The sequence below is a fragment of the Berghia stephanieae genome, chromosome 2 (genome assembly GCF_034508935.2).
Source record: "Berghia stephanieae isolate SIO BIC M18660-M18661 chromosome 2, UCSD_Bste_1.3, whole genome shotgun sequence".
In the NCBI taxonomy this organism is placed as follows: Eukaryota; Metazoa; Mollusca; class Gastropoda; order Nudibranchia; family Aeolidiidae; genus Berghia; species Berghia stephanieae.
Window position 1 is genome coordinate 91,458,140 of NC_088361.1, and position 24,342 is coordinate 91,482,481.

General features: G+C 34.1%; 2 protein-coding genes across 3 annotated transcripts in view; one reads left to right on the forward strand and one right to left on the reverse strand.

The window, feature by feature from the left end:
* LOC144965832 (polypeptide N-acetylgalactosaminyltransferase 11-like) overlaps positions 1–9,587 on the reverse strand; it is a 20,020-nt gene extending 10,433 nt beyond the window's left edge. Inside the window, exons 1-7 of the mRNA XM_078901600.1 lie at positions 8,533–9,587; positions 7,099–7,180; positions 5,121–5,287; positions 4,561–4,688; positions 2,578–2,822; positions 753–870; positions 1–18 (exon numbers count right to left, since the gene is read on the reverse strand). The exon at positions 1–18 is cut by the window's left edge and continues 132 nt beyond it. Coding sequence (XP_078757726.1) covers positions 1–18; positions 753–870; positions 2,578–2,822; positions 4,561–4,688; positions 5,121–5,287; positions 7,099–7,180; positions 8,533–8,815 — 1,041 coding nt within the window. The 5' untranslated portion in view covers positions 8,816–9,587. The remainder of the gene's footprint in view (positions 19–752; positions 871–2,577; positions 2,823–4,560; positions 4,689–5,120; positions 5,288–7,098; positions 7,181–8,532) is intronic.
* Positions 9,588–10,680: 1,093 nt separating this feature from the next.
* LOC144965833 (polypeptide N-acetylgalactosaminyltransferase 11-like) overlaps positions 10,681–24,342 on the forward strand; it is a 31,026-nt gene continuing 17,364 nt past the window's right edge. The window contains exons 1-6 of one of the 2 annotated variants that reach the window (XM_078901602.1): positions 10,681–11,198; positions 11,725–11,806; positions 12,798–12,964; positions 13,412–13,545; positions 15,280–15,524; positions 19,487–19,604. In XM_078901602.1, the coding sequence (XP_078757728.1) occupies positions 10,835–11,198; positions 11,725–11,806; positions 12,798–12,964; positions 13,412–13,545; positions 15,280–15,524; positions 19,487–19,604 (1,110 nt within the window). In that variant the 5' untranslated portion in view covers positions 10,681–10,834. The remainder of the gene's footprint in view (positions 11,199–11,724; positions 11,807–12,797; positions 12,965–13,411; positions 13,546–15,279; positions 15,525–19,486; positions 19,605–24,342) is intronic. The other variant, XM_078901601.1, reaches the window with a different exon arrangement.

The following is a 24,342-nucleotide window of genomic DNA, read 5'->3' on the forward strand; positions in this document are numbered from 1 at the left end:
ACCTCCACATTGCCAGGTCTGTGAAAGTCATAGAGACGTAAAAATAATTTGGCTGTATTTTAACATAAAAAAAGGTAGTCCTTCAAAGCCATTAGGCCCATGGAGCCGGAGTTTTTCCCGATTTCTATAGCATGAAACAAACAATAGCAATTGCTTGCTATCCTTTGGATAGGACGCTGGTCTATCGCAAAGTACTTTCCACCAGATCTACCACCAGCTACCCAATCACTGCTGGGTGGACAGGGGGGGGGGGGGGGGGGGGGGGTCAGAAAAAAAATCTCGACTGCACCCGGGATCAATCTCGGTCCCTTTGCATGTGAAACGAGTCCTTTACCAACTTATCGGGATCCCCCATGTTGACATTCTGGTAGCAAAACAATTGAAGAGCCTGGAGATAAAAATGTACTTAAGTCACAGGAAGTTGGTTTTGTTAAAATGGAGGTTAAAGTTCGAATTCGACTATAGAGAGTATACAAAAAAAATAATTTGTATTACTGAGACAGGGAACTCAGAATATGTTTATCATGGAATTAAGTGGTGAGTAAACAAAGGTGCTCATGCTTTAAGTTCATCACTGATAAACCCAAAAATCATAAAAATGTGACTAGAGTCTAGAGTATTGTTGGTACTGGGGCTTTGAATTGGATTTGTTCCTCTTTTACTTACAGTAGGTCAAATCGAATCACACTTGGTGCAGTTTGCAACGTTTGGTTCAATACAAAATCCGTTTATTTAAAAAAAAATTAACTTACTCTGAAAGATAGCTCCAGATTTTCACCTCCCCAGACATCCATATCCTTGTCATACTCTCCCATTTCATAAAAGTACTTTCTGTCTATTGCAAATAATCCTCCTGCCATTGTAGGTGTCCTGAAAAAGAAAAAGAAAAAGAATAGAAAAGAAAAATAATAAACTTTGAAAAGAAAAAAAGAAATGAAAGATGACAAATTTTGTCCATATAAATGGCCTCTCTCTCTCTCTCTCTCTCTCTCTCTCTCTCTCTCTCTCTCTCTCTCTCTCTCTCTCTCTCTCTCTCTCTCTCTAACACACATACCCACATACAGACACACACACACACACACACACACACAAACACACACACACACACACACACACACACACACACAAATCCTGATAAATATAAAAGGAAATGGTCACTTAAAATTGTTAAACAAAAAAAGTTTATTATTACTTGAGTTTCTGAAGTCCTAATGTTTCACTTGAAATCAGTCATCTTATAAATTATTTAGCATTTCTAAGCTTTGATTTTTAGCACAGGCTCTCTCCATATTCCATTCCTATTTATCTATTGTTCAATAATAATAATAATAATAATAATAATAATAATAATAATAATAATAATAATAATAATAATAATAATAATAATAATAATAATACATTGTATTTGTTGAGCTCTCTACCATATCATAAGGAAGTGATCAGACCGCTTAACAGGGACATCAACAATTAAATTTGGAAAAGAGCAAAGTCTTAGTGGCAAGTGCAATGGTGTGTGGCTGTGGTGATTGTGGCCCTACATTTGTACAACATTTCTCTCATTGCCAAGGATCTGTCAAGACAATCTTTAAAGAAAACTCAAGGAATTGGTGCAAAAAAACGATATCCCTTGAATTGTTCCAAAGCAGGTATACAGTTACTCTTACACGGAAACAATATATCGAAATATCAAATATTCACCTTCGGTGAATTAGTGTGACACTGTTTCCTCTAATTCCGTCCTTTATGCAAAGCCACATCAGACAATCTTTTAATAAAGCTTCCTACTTTTTCAGTATAGATGTCTCTGAGAGAACATCAGAAAATCTTTATTTGTTTGTCATATCAGTTATATGAGTGCCAGGATAAAAAAGGATTAGACAAAAAGGATTAGAAAAAAGAAGAAACAGGGGTAGAAGATGGAAGAAGAAATCTTTAAATAAAGTTTCCAACTTTACATCATAGATGCCACCATCAATTTTATTCTAATATATAACTTTAATCGCTTCTATCACAATTTTAAGACATGTATTGTGACATGTGATCAAATGCACTTTACAGAGCAATCCTTGAATATCGACATCGTCGGGACAGGAAAAATCCTTATTGCGGGGTTTCCAAAATGGTGAAAAAAAGGGATGTGATTAGACTTCGATGCAAAGTGCAAGACACTGATTATAATTAGACACACCACAATCACATCAGAAAGTCTATTATCCCTGATGTCAAAGGATTTACAATTTACTTGTGATGCTTTTACTATTTGATGCATTGTATTTTCAATGTTTTGATGGTAATTAGTGTTTGCAGGCCATTTTCCCTCTGTAGTTTATCCAGGCTTGAGACTAACATGAGTACAGTATATTATTATTAGCCATATGGACAGACTAAGGTATCACATTGGTCGGAAAAAGCTATAATTGGCGATTTCAATTGCTGATTGTTGCTGTATCGAAGTCGTTAAACAGGGTATGTTGCTATATTGAAGTCTTGTTACTAACAATATATAATTTTTTTAAAATTGAGACCAGGGCACCATGTCATTAAAGAGAGATTGCAGTGCAATACATTTTTACTTACTCATATGGATCAGGTGATTTTTGAACCTTGTCGGCTTGTTCCTTTGAAAGTGGTTCCCATTGATAGTGCATTCCCCAGCTAAATCCTCCCTTAACTAGGGATGATGCTTCATACTTGAATGTGTCACGATTGATAATATCCATAATTGGTACAGCTAAAGTTTGGGGGTCTTTATGTATAACAGTCAACAATGGCTCAAGCCATCGGTTAGTCATTTCACAGTGGCTGTCTAAAAACAATAACACCTGGGAATTTAAAAAAACAAAACAATATTTTAAAAACTTGTTCCACCAGAAAATTTGAGGAGTGCTTTACAAAAGAGCAAACATAGATTAAGCTGCAAAATCAATGCTGAGAAGACTTGAAAAAATTTGACCTGCAGCATAAATCTGGAGTTATGTTAGTATCAACTTGATAAATAAATATGAATATTTATAAAGCACATTCCCATCAATTAGCTTCATAATGTTTCATTTATCCCCCCCCCCCCTCCCCCCTGCAAGTAATCCATATGGAATATCCATCACTGCCTACAGCCAGATACTCATTCACGCCAGAGTCGAGTGGGGTATGTGTGTGAATTGTCTTATCCAAAGGACACCATGTCAGGACCAGAAATTTCGACGATCACTGTCATCCATTCGATCACTAAACCTGCTTAAAATCTATTAACATTTATGACATGACAAGACACAGTAACGTCGAGCCAAGCTCAGAGCCACAAGGGCTGTAAAAAATAGTTTTATAATTTTTAGAATTGCCAGTAATTCTGTGCTTGATGATAAAAAATTTTACTTTGGCTGTTCGGAACAATGTTGATTCCCAACCCTAACTTTTTATTATTATTATTATTATTATTATTATTATTATTATTATTATTATTATTACTATTTTCAATACTATTATTATTATTATTATTATTATTATTATTATTATTATTATTATTATTATTATTATTATTATTATTATTATGAGTCGACTTTTACATATATGCAGGTCTGACATCCGAACCCACTTAACTGAGTTTAACATTGTTGTAATAGACAAATGTTTGAAATTTCCATTACAACAATGAGCCCAAAAGGAATTGGATTATCAGAACTGCAACTAAGTGCATTCCGTTAGTAATAGTAATAGTAGTAATAGTAGCAGTTGATGTTGATTGCCAACCCTATTTTTTTTTTTTAAAGAATAGAATATTCTTCACATTGAATGTAAGAACCAAGCGCACTCCAAAATGATACCATTTTGAGATAATTGGTCATATCTTCTCTAAACAGACCAGACTTATTGGTGATTAGTGCCATTTAGAATAAGTCATACTAAGCTGCTAGAAGCTATGGAATGTAAAAAGAACCTAATACACTAAAATGAATATAACAGCTTCAAAAAAGAACAAAATACTAAACACGGAACTTTTTGGGCTTAAAACCCTTCTTCAGCCAACAAATACTATCAAAACATAAATACATTGCTCATGTTTGTTTTTTTTAAATCATGTAATTATGTTTTTATTGTTTTTGTTGTTGACTGAAGAGGGGTTATGAGCCTAAATTGTTCCCAGTTTGGTAATTTGTCATTTTTTGAAGCTGTTATATTAATTTTTTGTTGATTGCAATTTGGAATATGACATTCTTACTGCTGAGATTTAGAAAAATTAAATTTTATAAAAGTTGAGAATAAATATATCAAACCACTATTGGGGGATCTGACAGCTCAGTTGGTAGAGCACTGGATTCACAAGTAAAGGGACCATGATCGATCCCGGATGCAGTCGATTTTTTTTTCGAACCCTCCCCAACACCCTGTCCACCCAGCAGTCAATAAGTAGCTGAGTCTGCTAGATCTGGTGGGAAGCATTTTGCTATAGACTAGCGTCCTACCCAAAGGGTAGCAAGCAATTGCTATTGTCCATTTCACACTATAAAAACCGAGATAAACTCTGGCTCCATGGGCCTTATGGCTCTGAATGAATACTATTACCTGTCCAGTAGCTTTGCTTGCCCCAAGCATCCTGGCCCGTATAAGTCCCAATCTCTCTTTTGAATGAAACAGCTTGACCTTTGGCAAATGTTGACGTATGTAATCATCAAGCTCACTCTTCAAATGTTCTGAAAATTAACAAAATCATAATAAGAAGGGACAAAAACCCTTTAGCTCCTTCAAAACATTACAAGCATTAAAAGTTATATTTTCTATCTAAAGCTTAAAAGAAAAAGAAAATGAAATCAGAAAAGTGGGCGTAACTTATGGAAAATATAAATAACAATTTTTCTGTCACTAAGTAAATAAACAAACATAGTGTTGGTAAGTGCCAAATAATCTGGATAACAGGTGAACCACTCCAATCAAAATATGAAAGAATGATTAGTCTTGTGAAGTACACACTTCATAAGAGACAAGATAAAAATAATGATTGAATGACGATGATGATGATGGCAGTGACAGAGATTTGATGATATTTCACTTGATGATAACATGGAGCAAAGGTGAACCACAAGAAAATGACAACATTATAAAAAGTTGACAGAACTTCGGCTTACTCATATCACTTGCATCGTCGATAAGGATAATTTCATGAATAAGCTTGGATGGAGAGCGATCAAGAGCTGTGTGGATGGTTCGTAACAAAACGGACTTTGCTTCGTTGTAAAAACAGATGATGATGCTTGCATGTGGAAGATTGCTTGGGTAGGATTTATCATAACAACTGTAATAAATACAGTAATAATGGAATTAACTTTAAGCTTAAAAATTGGGGAGCAAATACTAGTGTCTATGATAAAAAAAACAAAACAAAAAAAGGTGAATGACACAATGCTTTTTTTGTTTGTTTGTTGCTTTAGGTCTCTTCCAACACAATTGAGGTTATATGAGAGACCGCTGAAACAAAAAAAACAAGCAATCTAACAAAAAATAGTACAAATGTAAATCAAAATCATAACCTAAAGATATCATAAGCTAAATTATAAATAACCAAGAACAAACAGGCAGAAGATTTACAGAAAAAAAAATATCCCCTGTCAAAAATACAATCACAAACCAAAGAAGCAGGATAGGCTAGTAAAGAGAAGAAGAAACGACATCACTATCGGATCGTACACCCATGCGAACATCATAGGTATATGATTCAAGGGTGATGCTCCCATCCAACCACCCGCATGACACAATGCTAAATAAAGCGAAAGAAACATTTAGGGAAAATAATCATATGCATGTTTTTTCTTAATGACTAGGTAACATCAATTGTATAACACCAGAATGGCAACCAAAGTGTCTGAAATTTTATCCTTATTGAGGAAGCTTTAAAGATGTGTTTTCGCATTTTTTACCATCAAATTTAACTATCACCTCAATGCTCACATTCTTGTAATCTCCTTAGAAAATAGAGCTGCTCTAATGAAGGGGGGAAAAAGATCACATTGATACAGGGGAGCTTTAATGCCATTTTTTTTCAAATCATGTAAGTAATTTGACAGTTATGGCTCTTTCCACAGGTTTTAGGTCAATTCAAATGTGGTATATTAATAAGTCAGTCTGAGAAAAAGACTTACATTAGGACTCGTGGGACAGAACCAATGAAATTCTAAAGTTACAAGAAAAAAATTCGAATTTCTTCAGTGTAAAAGTCTTAGGTCACTATCTGAAAGAGAACAAACTACTACAATCAGTTCATTTCATTGGTCAATTCTCCCATAAAATCTGACTGGTTGATTTTTCAATAGAAGCGTTATTAGCAAAGGCTACCAGAACAACACTAATAGTAAATGGTAGTTGAATCATTTATACCAACATCAACTTGAATCTGCCTTCCTTTCTCCTATTGAAATCTAGTCAAAGAGATTCTCTGATATTTCTAAAATCTCACAACAGAATCTTTTTTTTTTTGCTAAAGATATTGAACAGGCTCAATAATTCTTTTAAAAGAAAATAACAAAGTAACTTATTTACCTATTATTAAGTAAATATATATATATATATATATATATATATATATATATATATATATATATATATATATATATATATATATATATATATATATATATATATATATATATATATAAATGTCAAAAAAAAGAACATCTGGACATTCACACATAATTAACCAGAAGATTTTTGACCAACCAAAACATGGAATATGAGACACACCTTCAGATATGCCCGGACAAACATGGTTGTTTATAAACATTAGTGTGAATGAAACCGACCTCTCTCTGATCATTGTTATTGTTTTTTATACCACCAAATGGGTGACTAGTTATCACACAATTTTCTTGATCAGATTATAAAGGTTTAAGTTTATACATAATTTTCTGTGTTGGTTCTATTGATCAAGTTGTAGAATAGTGGGTATTTTATTAGACTCATAGCATCAACAGTAAAACCTGTGTATTTCGCTATGTTTACCAATCACTGCCATTATAGCGTGATGACTGTCCGAGAGGCATGGTTATGTTCCCTTCCGCTAAGTGTCTATACTAAAAAGAAAATATATATTAATATATTCAATTTATATACTTTGGGTTCCGCCTGTCGGGAAGAGGCCTCAAGTAGCTGAGTTTTCCACTTATCATCTCATTAAATGCATAATTATGGTATCCTGAAAAGGAAGAAAAATAAAATCCTATGAACTGAATGTAGTGTTAACATAATGGAACAAAACTAAAATACACATAAAATTATCAATGCACTTGTCAATGATATGAAATTTAAATATACATGGATAAAGTTAAATCAGGTTTCAAAGAAATAAGGGAAATAAAATGATAAGCGACATCTTGATGAAAAGAGGGTGGAGCTTATATCTGGTAATGACTTACTGACTTACATGACAATAACTGAGTGGATCAAATACATGCAAACACACAGCAGCATTAGAAACATGTGATCACAAAAAGCCCTTTAAAACAATGGTTAACAAATGAGGGTTTCGTGTGATCACATGGACCAATCAGGAGCAGTCATTTATATGGCTGTTAAGGGGAGGCTTATCTTTGTATACAGATTTTGACGCTCTTTATTAGTTAAAATGTGAAATTCTGTAATCCCTTTTATATATAAAACAATATATATATATATATATATATATATATATATATATATATATATATATTTATGAGTGTTGGTGGGTACTCGTAGGTACGAAAGTGCTCGATAATGATGGTTAGAGCTAATATAGAATACAAATTGTCACTCACATTATATGGCCGAGACATTCGTTTCTGTGGGCTTATTCCAAGTCCTCAGTCGGCGTAATCCTTAGTAAGGATTATTAAGGATTACGCCGACTGAGGACGTGGAATAAGCCCACAGAAACTAACGTCTCGACCATATAATGTGAGTGGCATTTTGTATTATATATATATATATATATATATATATATATATATATATATATATATATATATATATATATATATATATATAAAAGAGAAAAAGTCACGCCCTTTTAAATTGGTATCCCACAGAGGGAAAAAGAGAGTTGAGTTTTATTGAGCCTTGGAAAAAACATGTAAAGCAGAAAGTCAACGATTATTTTTGATGAGGTACTCATTTTCATCAGTATACTCTTGCCGTGTTTATCATTATATAGTATAATTTTTAATTAGACATTGTTGTCTCAACAGTAAACTTTAAAAACTCAATACGATCAGTGCGAAAATTTTTTAGCGATACCTAGCACGGTCTAGTCTAGCAACACAAGATATCGATCTCCTCACCTAGTTCACCTGGCAACACTTAATGCCTGCCAATTTATTTTACCAATATTAATCCTATCAATCTAGTTTCTTTCTTTGGATAAATAATACTTCAATTCAAGGTGAGAAACTAAGTCTATTTAATCTTTGAAAGTGCAGATGCCTTTTTTGGCTTTGGAGTCTCTCCCCCCACCCACTCTCACAAAATAATAAATAGATAAATATAATAATATATAAAAATTGGTGCAACTACCCTCGCTATATCTCCTTTGATCCTCTGCTGTGTTGATTTTTGCCAACTCATTCAAATACTCAGGATCATATTCACTATCGTTTGACTCATCATGAAATGCATTCCAATCCGAGCCTCCGGCTGCAAATTCTTTTGGAAGAGAATCTAAAACCTTGGTTCTTGGTGCAAGCCTTTGTTTATGGCTCGAATAAACTTCAGACACTTTCCAATACAGAAACAGCCAGAATACAATACAGAATGCCCCCATGCCAAATATCAACTTTGTCCTTTTAATTCGAACCATGTTGATGGTCAGACACCAGCCTTTTGATTTTTGATGACACAAAGTCAACAAGGAGTTTTTAGCTTCTCTTTTCAATCAACTGAAGAAACTGACTACACACTGAGACTGAGAAAAGACCAAAGCTGCAGTGATCTTGATTTGGAAATGAAGAGATTCAAATATCTCCGACTTTTTTACTATTTAATTATTAACAGATAGAATATTCATTTATTATTGTAAACGTTATTCAACAAGAAATTTTATATTTTAGAGCAACGTAATCAAAGATAATAAATAGTATAAACATTTCAACTTTCTATAATTGATTGCAGCCGTAGCAGTCATCATGGCCAATAACGTCTTTCATATGGTTCCCTTTTTAATATTTCAACTCCAATAAATTTTCTGATTTGAATATTGGAAAATATTTGAATTTCTTCCTTGTGACTGAACAACATTACAACTCCACGTTCGCCGTCATCAGAAGCTCATTCCAATATCTAGACAATTCTATAAAGCGCTTGTGAGATCGCACTTATGCAAGCTCTGTTTGGTTACCTTACATAGAAAAATACGAGCAAATTGAAGGTGTGCAAAGGAGGGCCGCAAAACAGTTGCCTGGACTAGGATCGCTAGATTATGAGAAAAGACTGGGGAAACAATTTACCAACCTTGAAATACAAAAGATATAGATGGGGGGGGGGGGGGGCATGATAGTACTGTACAGGATTATAAGTGGTAAATATGACCAAGACATGACAGAATTTATTAAATGGAGGAAATATTTCACAATAAGAAAATACACTTCTTCGACTTCCTTCTAAGTCTGTAACTTCAGATTTTGAAGATTCCACAGACCACAGTTATTTTTCTTTCATTGAAGATGTGAGACTATTCCACTGTCTTAATGTCGATGGTTTGAATGAGTACAAGCAGAGAGTTTATAGCTATACAGTCTCTCTGGTACAAGTGTGCATCCACTCTTGAGTGTGGAACCCTAAAATTGGATGACTTCCTCTTATTTTGTTGAATATCACCAAGGGGTGATTTAACTTAATCGTTTAGGCCTTTGCAAAATATTGTTACTTTGGCACGCTTTCATTTCTGTTGTAGTGGTTCGAGATCTAAGTCAGTTTCATGGGGTTTTTTTAAATCTTTCTTTTTTTTTTTTTTTTTTTTTTTTTTTTTTTTTTTTTTGTTCTGAGTTATGAATTCCACTGCTCTGTATTTGCTCGATTTCTTGGATTTCTGATTTGTGGTGAGGGTCCAAGTCATAGCTCTATATTATTCTAGGATATGTCTGACAAAGGCTTTGTAGCACTTTCGCCCTGAACATTATTTCCCTCCTCATACCAGAGGTAACTACCCCCCCCCCCCCTAAAAATACCAAACAAACAAAAACAAACATACAAACAAACAAACAAACAAAAAAACAAAAAAAAAAAAAAAAAGACTGCTCACACAAAGACAAAGATTGGATGTGAGGAAACACAGTTTTACTGTGAGAACATCGAAATATGGAACAGTTTATCAGATTCTGTTGTGAACACAAAAACCCTAAATAACTCGTCGACAAGTTTTGGTCAGACCAAAATGTTTTGTACAATTAATTAATGCACTTTAGTTGTAAAGCCGGAAGAAACTTTAAATCCTTTAAAAAGGCAATGAAGAAAAAGAGTCTGGAGAAGAGGACCTACAAGTTATAAGGACCCTTGCTGGAAACAATCCATAACAACAACAAAAATGGATTTAAAGCCATTGAGTGAGTGGTAGCCTTGATTTAAAGGAATAAAAATAAATAATAACAATAAATGAAACGAATTATGTATATTACGGAGATCATGAACCGCAACTCTTGGATGTTCCAATGTTTGCACCCAGTCGCCTTGGGCGAGGTATTGTGTTGTGAATCCGAATCCGGCATTATGAATAGGGCGTGGGAGTGGCTTTGATGATGAAACACTTTGGAGTTCAAACTTTTTATAATAGGCTCTTTTTCATACCTACACAAAGCGAGGGCTAGATACATTTGTTTAAAAAATGGTGACCTCTTCATTATCTGCTCTTATTGTGATTGCTGTACCTGTTGTTTGTATTGTGATTTCAGTTTTTTATTCGCCGTCAACTGTAAGTTTTGGCCATTATCAGACAGCACTGCTTGAAACCTCCTACTTTTTATTATGTGTTATCCCATACAAAGAGGTTTTGATTGACTCCAAAAACTGTGATCATCATTCATTCACAAAGTCAGATTCCGTCCTTGTTAAAAACCGAAAAAATGGAAAAGCAACGTCCAACATCAACAACCCCCACCCTCCACTTTCTTTACATCATTATTCAGAGGTAGATACTTTTATGCTGGGATTGTTGGAAAATAAAAACGACCAGATGGTAAAGGAACAAGGTAAGAATCTTAAATCCATGAAGATTTTGATTTATATGCTGTGTAAACTATCTCGCCATCATAGGCATAACAACAGGTTTGTTATTGTTAATGTTAGATTTAGGGCTGCGTCTATTCGGACTCGAGTCTGAATAGTCTCCAGTGACTTTTCAAACTCAAAAATCCAATGCGCATGTACAATCAACAGATTCAGTCTCAATAGTCTCCCATGGCAGTCGATATATAGATAGTTTTTGTTCGTTTAAAAAAAATGTTTTAATTATTGATTACATAAAATTAACGAAGTTTTTGTTCGTTTTAAAAAAAATGTTTTTATTATGATTACATAAAATTAACGAAGTAGTACTGCGAATAGTGATTTCACTGCGGAATAAAAAGAAAATAAAAATTGAGCTTTTATACAGTGCAATATCCACTAAAAGTGCTCAAAGGCTTTACAAATACTATTATTAGCAGCAGTAGAAGCGCTCTCCCACCTCTGAAAATTAAATATATATAAATGTATATCTTGTTAAAATATTCACAGGCACAAAGGACCATGGATTCAACTTATTCACAAGTGATAAAATTGGCTTGTACAGGAATATACCGGATACAAGGAATGCCATGTGAGTTTGTGTTTTTTTTATTGCTTGTTTTTCTGAGAACAATAGTTAGGATTTTTTTTTTTATTGTCCAGTTCTGGAGGGACAATTTTTGTGGAATAAGAATGTACAGAAAGAAGGAAAGGGAAAAGGTCTTCATGATTTTTATGATTCGATTTTCATCACATATATGTTTGTTTTCTTCTTCTTCTTCTTCTTCTTCTTCTTCTTCTTCTTCTTCTTCTTCTTCTTCTTCTTCTTCTTCTTCTTCTTCTTCTTCTTCTTCTTCTTCTTCTTCTTCATTTTGTTACAATTATTATTATTATTATTATTATTATTATTATTATTATTATTATTATTATTATTATTATTATTATTATTATTGTTATTATTATTATTATTATTATTATTATTCATCATTATGCACTTTGCTGTATTCCATTATGGAGATAATTTGCTTTATTAACATCAAAAATTGTACTATTTGTGTTATATAAGCCTCTATCAAAGAAAATATTCTAAAATCTGAAATATTATTTCATCAGTGTAAAATATGGCCACTGACATCTTTTAAAGTGTTTATACTGATTTTAAGATGTATTAGAATTTTTCAATGTCCTGTAAAGTCCATTAGTATAAGATTATCTTTGTTATAATTATGATAATGATGATGATGAGTATTATTATTATTATTATTATTATTATTATTATCATTATTATTATTTTATTATTATTTGGGGGGGGGGGGGGGGGGCGAAGTGACCGAGTTGTTTAGGCTTTGCATGTGATCCGGAATGCTTCAGGCACTTTAATTTTTTCCTGGGGCTAGATTATTAACCCCCTATATTCCTAAATGGAATGCCTAGGCGACGATATCTAGTGATATTGTTGCGTAAGGGCATAATTAATTTATTATTATTATTATTATTATTATTATACTAAAGTCCCTTTTTGGCATCTTTATTTCGAGGTGAATTATCACATTTAACTTAAAAACAATCTTTTGTATTTTCAGATGCAAGGACAAGGTTTACAGCAAAGTTCTCCCAACAACGAGCGTTGTGATATGTTTTTATAACGAAGCTTGGTCTACCCTCCTCCGCAGTGTTCATAGCATACTTTCCCGCACTCCTCTTGAGCTTATAAAAGAGATTATTCTCCTTGATGATTGTAGCTCTTTTGGTAGGTTTACTTGATTGAAAGGGAGAAAAAAAAAATAGAAAATGATCTTTCTGTAAAGTTGTATGATAAATGTTTGAATAAAAATGAATTAGACAACTTCATTAAAGAATAATATACTTGACACAGAAGGCTCAAAACACTTCTTCAGCCAACAACAAAAAGAATTGAATTTTATGTTTGTTTTACTTATGAAGGGTAATTATTCCTGGAATGTTCTATGTGAAGTATTTTTTTATGCTTTTAACTTAATTTTTGTTCAATACTGTTTACAGTCTGCAACTTCTAGCAGCTACAATACATGCTTAATTAACATTTTTAAACTTAATTTGACGTACTACTTGTAATCCTGGGAGTAATGATGAAAATCAAATTCGGGATATGATGATGCAATGCTTGTAGTTTGGAATTCATTGGACTCATTTTTGTGAAACGACTTTCTACTTTCAGATCATCTCAAGTCTCCTCTTGATGAATACATCCAGGCAAACCTGTCGGATTACGATGTGAAAATAATTCATAGTCCTGATCGTCTAGGTCTGATACGTGCAAGAATGGAGGGTGCCAAACATGCAACCGGGGAGGTTTGTGAAATCATTAAGTAATATTCAAGAGTAATTAATTAAAAGATAATACAAGTCAAATCGTAAGATATATGTTTTATTTAAGAAGAATTTTTGGTTTGTTTCTGTTTTGTTTTTTGTGGATTTTTTTATTGTGGTGGTTTTTTTTTTTTTTTGTTTTTTTTTGGTTTTTTTTTAGTTTTTCTTTCTAAAAAATGTTTTTTCAGTTTTGAAACATCATGTCATGCTCAATATATACTTTAACAAAGAAAAAGAAAAATAGCATCGAGAATATCTTTCTGTTTGTGAGTGTACATGTGTTTATATTATATATATATATATATATATATAAGAAATATAACGTATAACGCCAAATACTAAAAAAAAAGCTCTAGGTGCCTCAGCAAATTGAAAATAATAGAATGGATTGAGTGAAAAATAAATATATATATATATATATATATATATATATATATATATATCAGAGTGGCCAACCTTCCCGATTATTTCGGGAAATTCCCTAAATGGATCCACCGTTCCCGATGTCCCGAAACTGCGTTTTTTTTCCCGAAAAAAAACCATCGTAAAAAAAGACGCTGATGCAGCATCAGAGAGGATATTTAGTTTGGTTAGGAAGAATAGAACTGAAAGCAGATCTCATTTGAGCAATGCCACTCTAAACAGTCTTTTAGTTAATAAAGTTAGGGTCTCCTCATCAAGCATGCCACCTGTCCAATTGACTGACAAGTTCTTGCAAAAATGCAAGAGATCCACCATGGATAGCTTGCATTCAGAAGGCAAATAATAGCAGTAAACAAAGCCTGTTATCATGTACATAGTGTAAAAAGTATTGTAGTGATGCTGTGGTCTCAATGTGTGTGTAGTTTTTTAGTTTTAAATTGTCAAGTCATATTTATTAATAGAATAGAGGCTGTGACTTCTGCACCAAATTCAATAGAGGGCATAATGCACCTCCTAAGCTTGGATAGAGGATACATATGTCAAAAGTTACCCCTTTCACTTCCAAGGTTTACAGGTATGTCAACTTAATGTCTGTTTTCATTTTCATTCTTTGTAAAGTATTAAATTAGTATTAGGCTGTGTATTACTTCACTCTTAACATTGTGCGGTAACCAAAAATTTTCCCTAATTCAGTTTCTGAAAAGTTGGCCACCCTGATATATATATATATATATATATTATATATATATATATATATATATATATATATATATATATATATATATATATATATATATATATATATATATATATATATATTTATTTTTCACTCAATCCATTCTATTATTTTCAATTTTCTGAAGCACCTAGAGCTTTTTTTTTAGTATTTGGCGTTATACGTTATATTTCTTATTAATATTGTTATTGGTCAGAAATATTGGGTATAGTAGACAAGTGCTAGTGAAAACAGAGAATAAAAAAGAGAGCCAATCTCATATGGCTGGATTGCTCAGTGGCTAGTGCGACTGCTCTCAGATCTGTCTCTCTCTCTCTCTCTCTCTCTCTCTCTCTCTCTCTCTCTCTCTCTCTCTCTCTCTCTCTCTCTCTCTCTCTCTCCCAGGCAATTGATGTTGTGTAAATTGAATCCCAAGTTCAACTCTCTGACACCATGATATTTTTATTCTCTGTTTTCATCTGGCACTTCCTATTTCTGATCATATTATTGATATAAGTGCCCGCTTCACACTTTTCTGACTAATATTATTGTTGTACCACTAAATATTGCTCTCCCAGGTACTGCTGTTTCTGGACAGCCATATTGAAGTGGGGGAAAACTGGTTGCCTCCCTTATTGGACCGCATTGTCCGAGACAGGAAGTCTGTAGTCATACCTGTTGTTGACACCATTGAAGGAGAGACAATGATTTATAAAAAGGCCAATCTCGTCAGAGGGGGATTCACATGGTCCCTTCTGCATAATTGGGAGCAACTGCCGCTGAATGTCATGAAAGATGTTGAGACCAATTCAGATCCATTCATGTAAGTACTTTTTTTCATTGTTAATGTGATCCATTTGATAATAATAATAATTTAGCTTTTTATATAGCGCATTATCCACTAGTCATGCTCAAAGCGCTTTACAATGGGTCCCTGGCCAACAGCAACATTTAACATGTAGGGCGGGACATGACGCCTGTAAGGCGATATTAAAATTTTTTCGGACAAAGCAACACTGTTATCACTGGGTGGGGATCCTGACCTCCCATAGCGGGCAGGGAGGTACACGCTGTGTCTTCTATCCCCTTATATCTGTTTTCCAACATGCTTTATGTCTTTGTCTTGGAATGAGATTACTTAGTTTTTCTCCTGGCCCTCGTCGGAGTCCTGGCTGGGGGGGAAACAGTCAAATGCATAGTTATTGTTTTGGGAGATGATATTTTTTTCCTTGTAAATCATCTCTCTATTATGTATTAGTATATTTGTTATTTTTTAATGTATAATGTAAGCATTTGAGTGTGTTCCTCTTTGTTGGATTTCGTTCTTGTGTCCGGATGAGACTTATAGGTGATTTCAAACTAAGTACATTGGTGGTATGCTCTTGGAATCTACATCTGATCCCTATTTGTTCTCAGTTCCCCTTTGCAGGGATGCCACTTTTCCGGTTTTAGCCGGAAATCCGGTTTTTTTACCACCAGCCTGTTTTAATCCGAACCTCCGGTTTTTGTCTGTCGTCACTTTTCAAAAAAAAAAAAAAATTTTTTTTTAAAGAAGAAGAAAAAAATCGCAATCGAGATTTGAGCCGGAACTTTTTCGCCGGGTGAATAATTTGGGCTTTCACCACCGGTCGAATATTTGTGTGAAACTAAATGGTAGTTTATCTACGCCAATCCCCATCACAATTCCTCCTTTTTAAAAAAAAATTTTATAAATAAACAGTGATTTTGAGAATTTCTCAGAAATTTTCCGCTGAATTTGCTGTGTCAAACATTTCCCTCAAAACCACAAAATCACCATTATGTCTTATGTCATATTTTGACACCTGTGCATTAGTCTCGTGAAATTTAGTGACGGTCCCGTTTTTATGACGTCGGGCCAGACTATATGGCACCAGATGTCACAATTGACACAGACGACAGTGGTGTTCGTTGATGGTTGAAGGGGAAGGGGAGGGACAAATCTCTCTCTCTCTCTCTCTCTCTCTCTCTCTCTCTCTCTCTCTCTCTCTCTCTCTCTCTCTCTCTCTCTCTCTCTCTCTCTCTCTCTCTCTCTCTCTCTCTCTCTCTCTCACTTTTCCTCTTTCCCTTTGCCTTTCTTTCCATTTCTCTTTTCTTCTTCTTTTTTTTTTTTTGGATATAGAATTCCTAAGATCAATTCATAAATTGTTCTGGTAGAGAAGTCTCTCTCCTCTCTCTCTCTCTCTCTCTCTCTCTCTCTCTCTCTCTCTCTCTCTCTCTCTCTCTCTCCTCACTCTCTCTCCTCTCTCTCTCCTCTCTCTCTCTCTCTCTCTCTCTCTACCACTACTACAACCACCACCACACCATCATCCCTAGCACCACTACTACTACAAATAACACCACATCATCCCTACCACCAGTACTACTACAACTACCACTACATCATCATTCCTACCACAGCTACTACAACCACCACCACACAATCATCCATACGACCAGTACTACTATAATCACTACCACATCATCCCTAACACCACTACTACTACAACCACCACCACATCATCATCCCTACTACAACCACCAAATGTAATTATACTTTCAACTTTTGAAATTCTCTGAGTCGTGTCAGAAATTGCTGCGAGACAAATTTGGATTACATCTCAGTGAATTTGAGTGAAGTTTAAATTTATAGGTTATGGTTGCACGGGTGGGTCATGAACTTCACAATGAAAAACTTTCTCCTTTTATGTGACCAGTCATTCTCACCCCTGATAGCTATTGATATTGATTTGTCTATATTTTGTTTTCAGCACCTTATTTTATCAATTTGAAAACTGTTAACTCTCTTTTGTGTGTTATTTTCTCTCAATTGCAATAATAAGTACTGAAACAATATTCCAAATTTGATATTTTACAAAGCCCTTGACGTTGATTTGTATCTCGTCCGCGCAAATTTTCAGGCTTTTTTTAATATGCCTGGTGGCATCCCTGCCTTTGTCTTACTTTTTCTTGGGTGCTTTAATTGTAATCCTAGAACTTTTTACTATCCCATTTTCTTCCTTTTTACTGGCGCTGATATAACCTAAATGTGTTGCAAGTGCTGTAAAACCCTTAAAAACAAAACAAAAAACAAACACTGTTATCAGCCAGTTACTCATTTTATCATTTTGCACCTGAGTACGGTGAGAGAATGTGAGTAAAGAGCCTTCTCCAAGGACTCAACTATGCGCCGAGCAAGGCTCGAACCAGGACCTCCCGAAAGCGAGTGTCATACCACTAGACCACATAGCCACCATTTAAGTAGTTTACTCTCACCTGAACTGCATCTTGTTGTCATTAATGAACAAAAATGAATATAACAGCTTTGAAAAAGAGCTAAAATACCAAACCTTGTTCAGCCAATAACAAAAATTATAAAAACATTAATAGATCACTTAAAATCCGTATTTGATTGTCACATCTTGTTTGCTAGCTATAATGTCTCATCATTATTGACTTCCCTTGGTTGACCAGTATATCAACTCTTGTTGACTCTTCTATATTTCTTAATCCCTTCCATTTGACTAACTTCAATTGTACTTGAATTAGATAGCTATAATCCTTTGCAGAGAGGAAGCAGTTGGGAGGGGGTAGGGAGTTGAAAGTGTTTGTTGTTTTTTTTTCTTTTGTTTAACACCAACCATTTTTTAAATTTCTTAATACGATTTTAGGGAGAAGTTTGAATTTGTTAGGACTATGATATTGAATGGTTGGATAATACTTTAAAGGGTTGTGGCTGGGTGGGGATCCTGACCTCCTATAGCGGGCAGGGAGGTACATACTGTGTCTTCTATCCCCTTATATCTGTTATCCAACATGCTTTCTGTCTTTGTCTCGGAATGAGATTACTTGGTTTTGTCCTGGCACTGGCCGGAATCCTAGCTGGGATGGAAACAGTCAAATGCATAGTTATTGTTTTGGGAGATGATATTTTTTTCCTTGTAAATCATCTCTCTGTTATGTTTTATTATTTTTATTTTGAATGTATAATGTAAGCATTTGAGTGTGTTCCTCTTTGTTGGATTTTGTGCTTGTGTCTGGATGAGACTTGTAGGTGATTTCAAACTAAGTACATTGGTGGTATGCTCTTGGAATCTACATCTGATCCCTATTTGTTCTCAATTCCCCTTTGTATTACTTTTTCTTGGGTGCTTTAATTGTAATTCTAGAACTTTTTACTATCCCATTTTCTTCCTTTTTACTGGCGCTGATATAACCTAAATGTGTTGCAAGCGCCGTAAAACCCTTAAAAACAAAAACAAACAAAGGGTTGTGGCAAAAATTCTTTTACTGAATTTCATCACAAATCCTTTGCCATTTAATTTTCCTTCCTTGTGTCTTTAGGAAAAAAAAAACACTCTCTTACATTACTTTAATTACATATTTATGACATATGTATTTGGGACAGCTTGGTTCAGTGGTATGATCTTTGCTTCGTTTGCAAAAGGTACTCGTCGCGCTGTGTGGCCTTGAGCAAGTTACCTAGCCTTACTCATTTTGAGCCACTGCACTGCAGCTGATGTCTGGGTTATTCCAGTCTTCTCTTGGAATAGACCCTCAAGAAAAATTTCCCCTTAGGGATGAATAAAGAGAATTTATTTATTATTTTATTATTTTTTTGAGAACAATGTATGGACTGCATATGACTTGCTGATATTTTCTTTTACAAATTTGGTCCCCATCCCTGCAAGTCAAAAATGATTTTAAACTCCTAAAGACTATATAGTTTATTGATTTCTGTGACATGCTTATACGGTCAAGTTTGATTAAAATAACGGTTTTCATTAGGTCTCCTACGATGCCGGGAGGATTGTTTGCCATTGAAAGGAACTACTTCTATGAATTAGGAGAGTATGATCGAGGAATGGACATTTGGGGAGGCGAGAACATGGAAATTTCCTTCAGGGTAAGAAGCATTGCCATCTTTTATATATATATAAAATACAATATATAATGCAATTATGACAGCAAGATATAGAATCCCAGTATCATCATGTCTACATAATTTTATAAACACAATAAATAGAGTACCATTTAAGTTAACAAGCAAAAAAAAAAAAACAACTTTAAAAAAATGACATTTACCATTACTTATTATAAATCCAAAAGAAAATAATAGAAACTCCTAGTCAATACATTTAAAAAACTGCCTTTTTGAATGTCCATAAAATGATGATTGGATTCATGATCTTGTATTGGTTTCTATTGTTTCCTTACAATTAAATATATATATATATATATATATATATATATATATATATATATATATATATATATATATATATATATATATATATATATATATATATATATGTATTAATACCGGATAGGGAGACTTTTGGTACCCCTATTAGTTCATTTTACAGTACTTTACCAATAGGGAGACCAAAATCCGGTCCCCCTATTGATTTGACCTCTAGCACATTCACTTTTCTATTTTTAGTTTAAGGTTGTCAACCCAACCGTCAAGGATATATAATTGTAAATCATAGTATTGAAGTTATTTGTTAAACACCACAGTAAGAAGAGTTATGCCTAAATTTTCACGTTGGTCAATAAGGTGACCGCCTGAAAAAAGTACAATAGGGGTACCAGTGTTTTCATCGATATATTTCAATAGTGAGGCAATATATCTTTCCGAAATTTTCTCTAAAATTCTAGAGCATTATATGGATTTTTATAGTAATGAAAACCTAATATAAAATTGTGTGAAAGTTGATGAACTGAGGAATGAACAAGATATACGAATTATAATCTATTTTTAGAAACAGATTTATCGAATCTTGGTCCGGATTCTTATCTTGGTGACAAGAGACAAGCAAACATAGTAACTCTTTTTTTCGTGAAACGTATGTTTAGTCAATTTCACGCATAAAGAGGCACTCGGCACTCACTTACTCACTCCGCAAGTCAGTAGTAGGTGGTTATCAGTTATCAGCTTTAATTCTTAGTCAAACGCTTCATCAAACCCATTATTGAGTAGCATGTTGATGCCTGATGCCAGTTGAAGCCATCTCGACGTCGTGAAATGGAGCATCTTCTGTCATAGCAGTAGAATCGTCAGATGCCGCATTTAAATCCTCCATTCCAGGCGTTGCTGTTGCCATATCGATCTTCGAAATGATTTGGTCTAGACGTCAAGTTGACCCGTTCTATGTCTGAAGAGATTTTAAAGTGCAATACCTAACATTATATCTTGATCTACAAAAGAGTCTTTTTAAATGAACCGCTGTGTTTCTATATTTTTCAAGAACCAATGATTATCTGATAACTACTGACTTGCGAAGAGAGTGGTCGACGGACGTCCTCTCTATAGCCGCAAGTATTTTTTCGTCACTTGCTGAGTTCCAAACTAGACGTCTATGGCATCGTGGGGTAAATTGATGCTGGAGGCATCATTGAAGAGACACCGAGATAATTTAAATGGTAAGTTATTGGCCATTCTTATTACATCACTGTTGATTTAAGATTTTCAATAGGGTAGACATCACAATCACACACACACCGATTGATGATTGTCACTTGTCAGTCAGTCATTTGGAAGTGGAGTCAGATAATTCGGGAACTTCTGTAGACTGTAGATTCACACTAGTGAGTAAGATCTGTCGTTTACTACTACTACTACTACTACCACTACTACTTTTAATTTTAGCGCTATCCAACTCAACACTTCTCGTGTTTATTTTATTTTGGCAAAACTAGAATGGATTTTTGAAAAGAATATAAAATAATTTAAACTTAAACCTGTCTTTGCATCTTGCTTTATGCATACAGTATGCCATATCACAGCCATCACAAAATCATAGTTTAATGTTGAGAATATGCTATTTCTTTTGTAACTTCAGATCAGAGAGATTTGAGCTTTAAAAATCCTGAAAAATGTCTTGCTGTCAATCCAGACAACCCTTTTGATGTGATCTATGATGTTAATGGTAAGAATGTAATTTGATGAGGAAATGAATAACATTTAGGTACACATAGTTTGCTTTTTTTTTTTGTTTTTTTTTGAGTCATGATGTGTAATACTATTACAGTCCACTCCGGATAATTGCAACTCGTTTAATCGCAACTTTCGGTTAATCACAATATTTCCTAAGCAATGGAAATAATTCTATATAAAAGTCACTGGTTAATTGCAACAAACTTCGGTTTTTTAAAAAGTGGTAAATTCAAGAAATCAAACAGTATATCATGATTAAATTTCATCATGGATGAAATCGTGACAGGTTGAAGAATCGAGAGTGAGCAGGATTTAATGCTACAGTAGTGTGTCACCACTCTGTTAGAGTTGAAAGAGGGCGGGGCTCTACAGTATGGGTTTGTGACGTCATCGGTGGCCATTAAATAGAAGAGGGGTGGGGCTGGTCATAATCTTGACAACAGGTTATAAATGACAGTTATAAAGAGAGACTGAGCGATATCCTTTGTTTTAGGATTAACAACTGTGCATTGTGACCAACGAGTTTGGTGAGAGCTTATTGTCTCTCATTAAGGCTAATCTCTTTAACTCTGACAAATGTTGAATTGTTGAGAAAAAAGATTGAAACTTCTTCCAATCTGAATAAGATATCGGCTTGCTTCATAGCTGCTTTTGGTTGACAAATCTACACGGGGCTGCCATATGGTTTTTGTTTCAATCAAATTGCTCTGTATGTGGTGGACTAAGAATATTATTTACTGGTTTGAGTTGACAATAAATGTGTAAAATGTTGAAATAGTGGACAGGAAACTGAATTTCGGTTAATCCCAACATTTTCGATGATCCCAAGGTATTGCGATTATCCTAAGTGGACTGTACCTGAATCTTGAACGAAAAACTATCATATGGATATGATTATAGACAGATTGGTTTCTGGAATTATATTTCCGTCCTCCCTTGCCAACTCTGACGTTCTTGAAATTTAAAAGAAAATAGCCAGAAGGTTTCGGACTTAATTTTCATTTTTTTCCAAAGGACAATAGTCATAAGGTAAATAATTTTTAAAAAATCCTTTTACAGCACAAGATGGCATGATTTTTTGTTTAAGAGTTTAGAGAAAAACCTGCACATGATAGTCTTCAGCTTTTTTTTTGTTGTTTTTATTTTCTATATAGACTCCAACTCAGAGCCTGAAAGTGATGCAGAACAAAGTTCCATATCACATGATTCATTTGTGGTAAGTATGTACATTAAAATAAAATCATAACATTTGTATAGCGTTTATCCACAGTTGGCACCATGCTCAAAATGCTTCACATCAACATATTTTGTGGTGGACAAAACACATTTGCCACAAAAGATGAGACCTGCAGTCTGTTAGGCGCAATACAATATTTCAGGACAAGGACAACACTGTTTTACACCAGTGAGATCTCCTAGTTTTTTGTTGTTAAAAATTTTTCTTTGCAGTGGACTTCGCCAACAATAACACTATTTTAAACCTTCCTCGTTATATTTTGAAGTGATATTCATTGATGAGCCATTCACATTTGAAGTCGTTTGTTTTTTATTTGACAAAATGTGAAAATGATGCGTTTCCAGGAAAAATTAAAATAGCTTCTGTTGGGATTATACTTTTGATCTCGCATTTTGTCCAAATTCTCTTGCATCGTAATGTTTATCAACTTTTTTTGTTAACTATATTGCAGTTGCAAGGTTAGGAAGTTCATATTGTTGCAATGACAACCGTTTATATGTCCAGAATCGTAGTGATATAAAAAATTGTTTTGTAGTTGTTGGTCCTGGTGTAGGATTTAAAGAGTTGGTTAAAAACGGTTTACTGAAACCCTGGTTGGTGTATCTATATTTATCCAAGCACAGTTGAACATATTAAATACTTAGACAATATGTCTGCCTTTCTCAACTCTTTTTTATTATACTTGCATTATTAACCAGCTAATTGTTTAGTTGGATTATTAAACAATGGCTCTTCATGTTTATTGTCAACATGAATAAATTGATTGATCTGTCATCTTTTCCACAAAATATACAGGGTCCCGATTTTGTTGCTGACTCCGAGTCTGATTCCTCTACGTACTCTGTGAGGTACCCAATGCTGAGTACATCATTGTCTTTGGAACCTAGTGCTCATTCCCCAACTCAGTCAGAGCCTCATCCACAACTATCACAGACTGAACCTCGTTGCCAGTCTGGGACCCAGGTTCAACCCGAATGCTATACACTTGCAAACCAACGTGTTACGTGCAATGGTGAGTCATTTTTTTGTCATTCTTCTCCTTTGATATTTGTGGGATCAATTTTAATTTACCCATTCCTTTTAAAAGAAAACTTCCACCCCCTCCATGGTGCTGCATTTGTGTTATTGCATTTTTTTCTGTTTTGGCAGTGCTGCGTCGCAAAATACGCTACCATTTACATAACAAGCACAAATCCAAATTTGATAGGGTGGACATCTTAGAATCTGAAACCCCAATGTGTGAGTGATATCAGTGAAACCAGCCATAAAAATGTTCATGTTTATTTTATTGGGGGTTTTTTTGTCTGTAATAGACTTAAATTGCTTGTATTGTAAGTGTTAAAATGGTTTTTTTGTTACAACCCATCTATATATTAAAACTGTTTCTTTGTATTTCTATGATGCTTAAGGCTTTTTTTCACAGACCAGCTGGAAACTTAACGAGAATCAGAGTAGATAACATTTTTA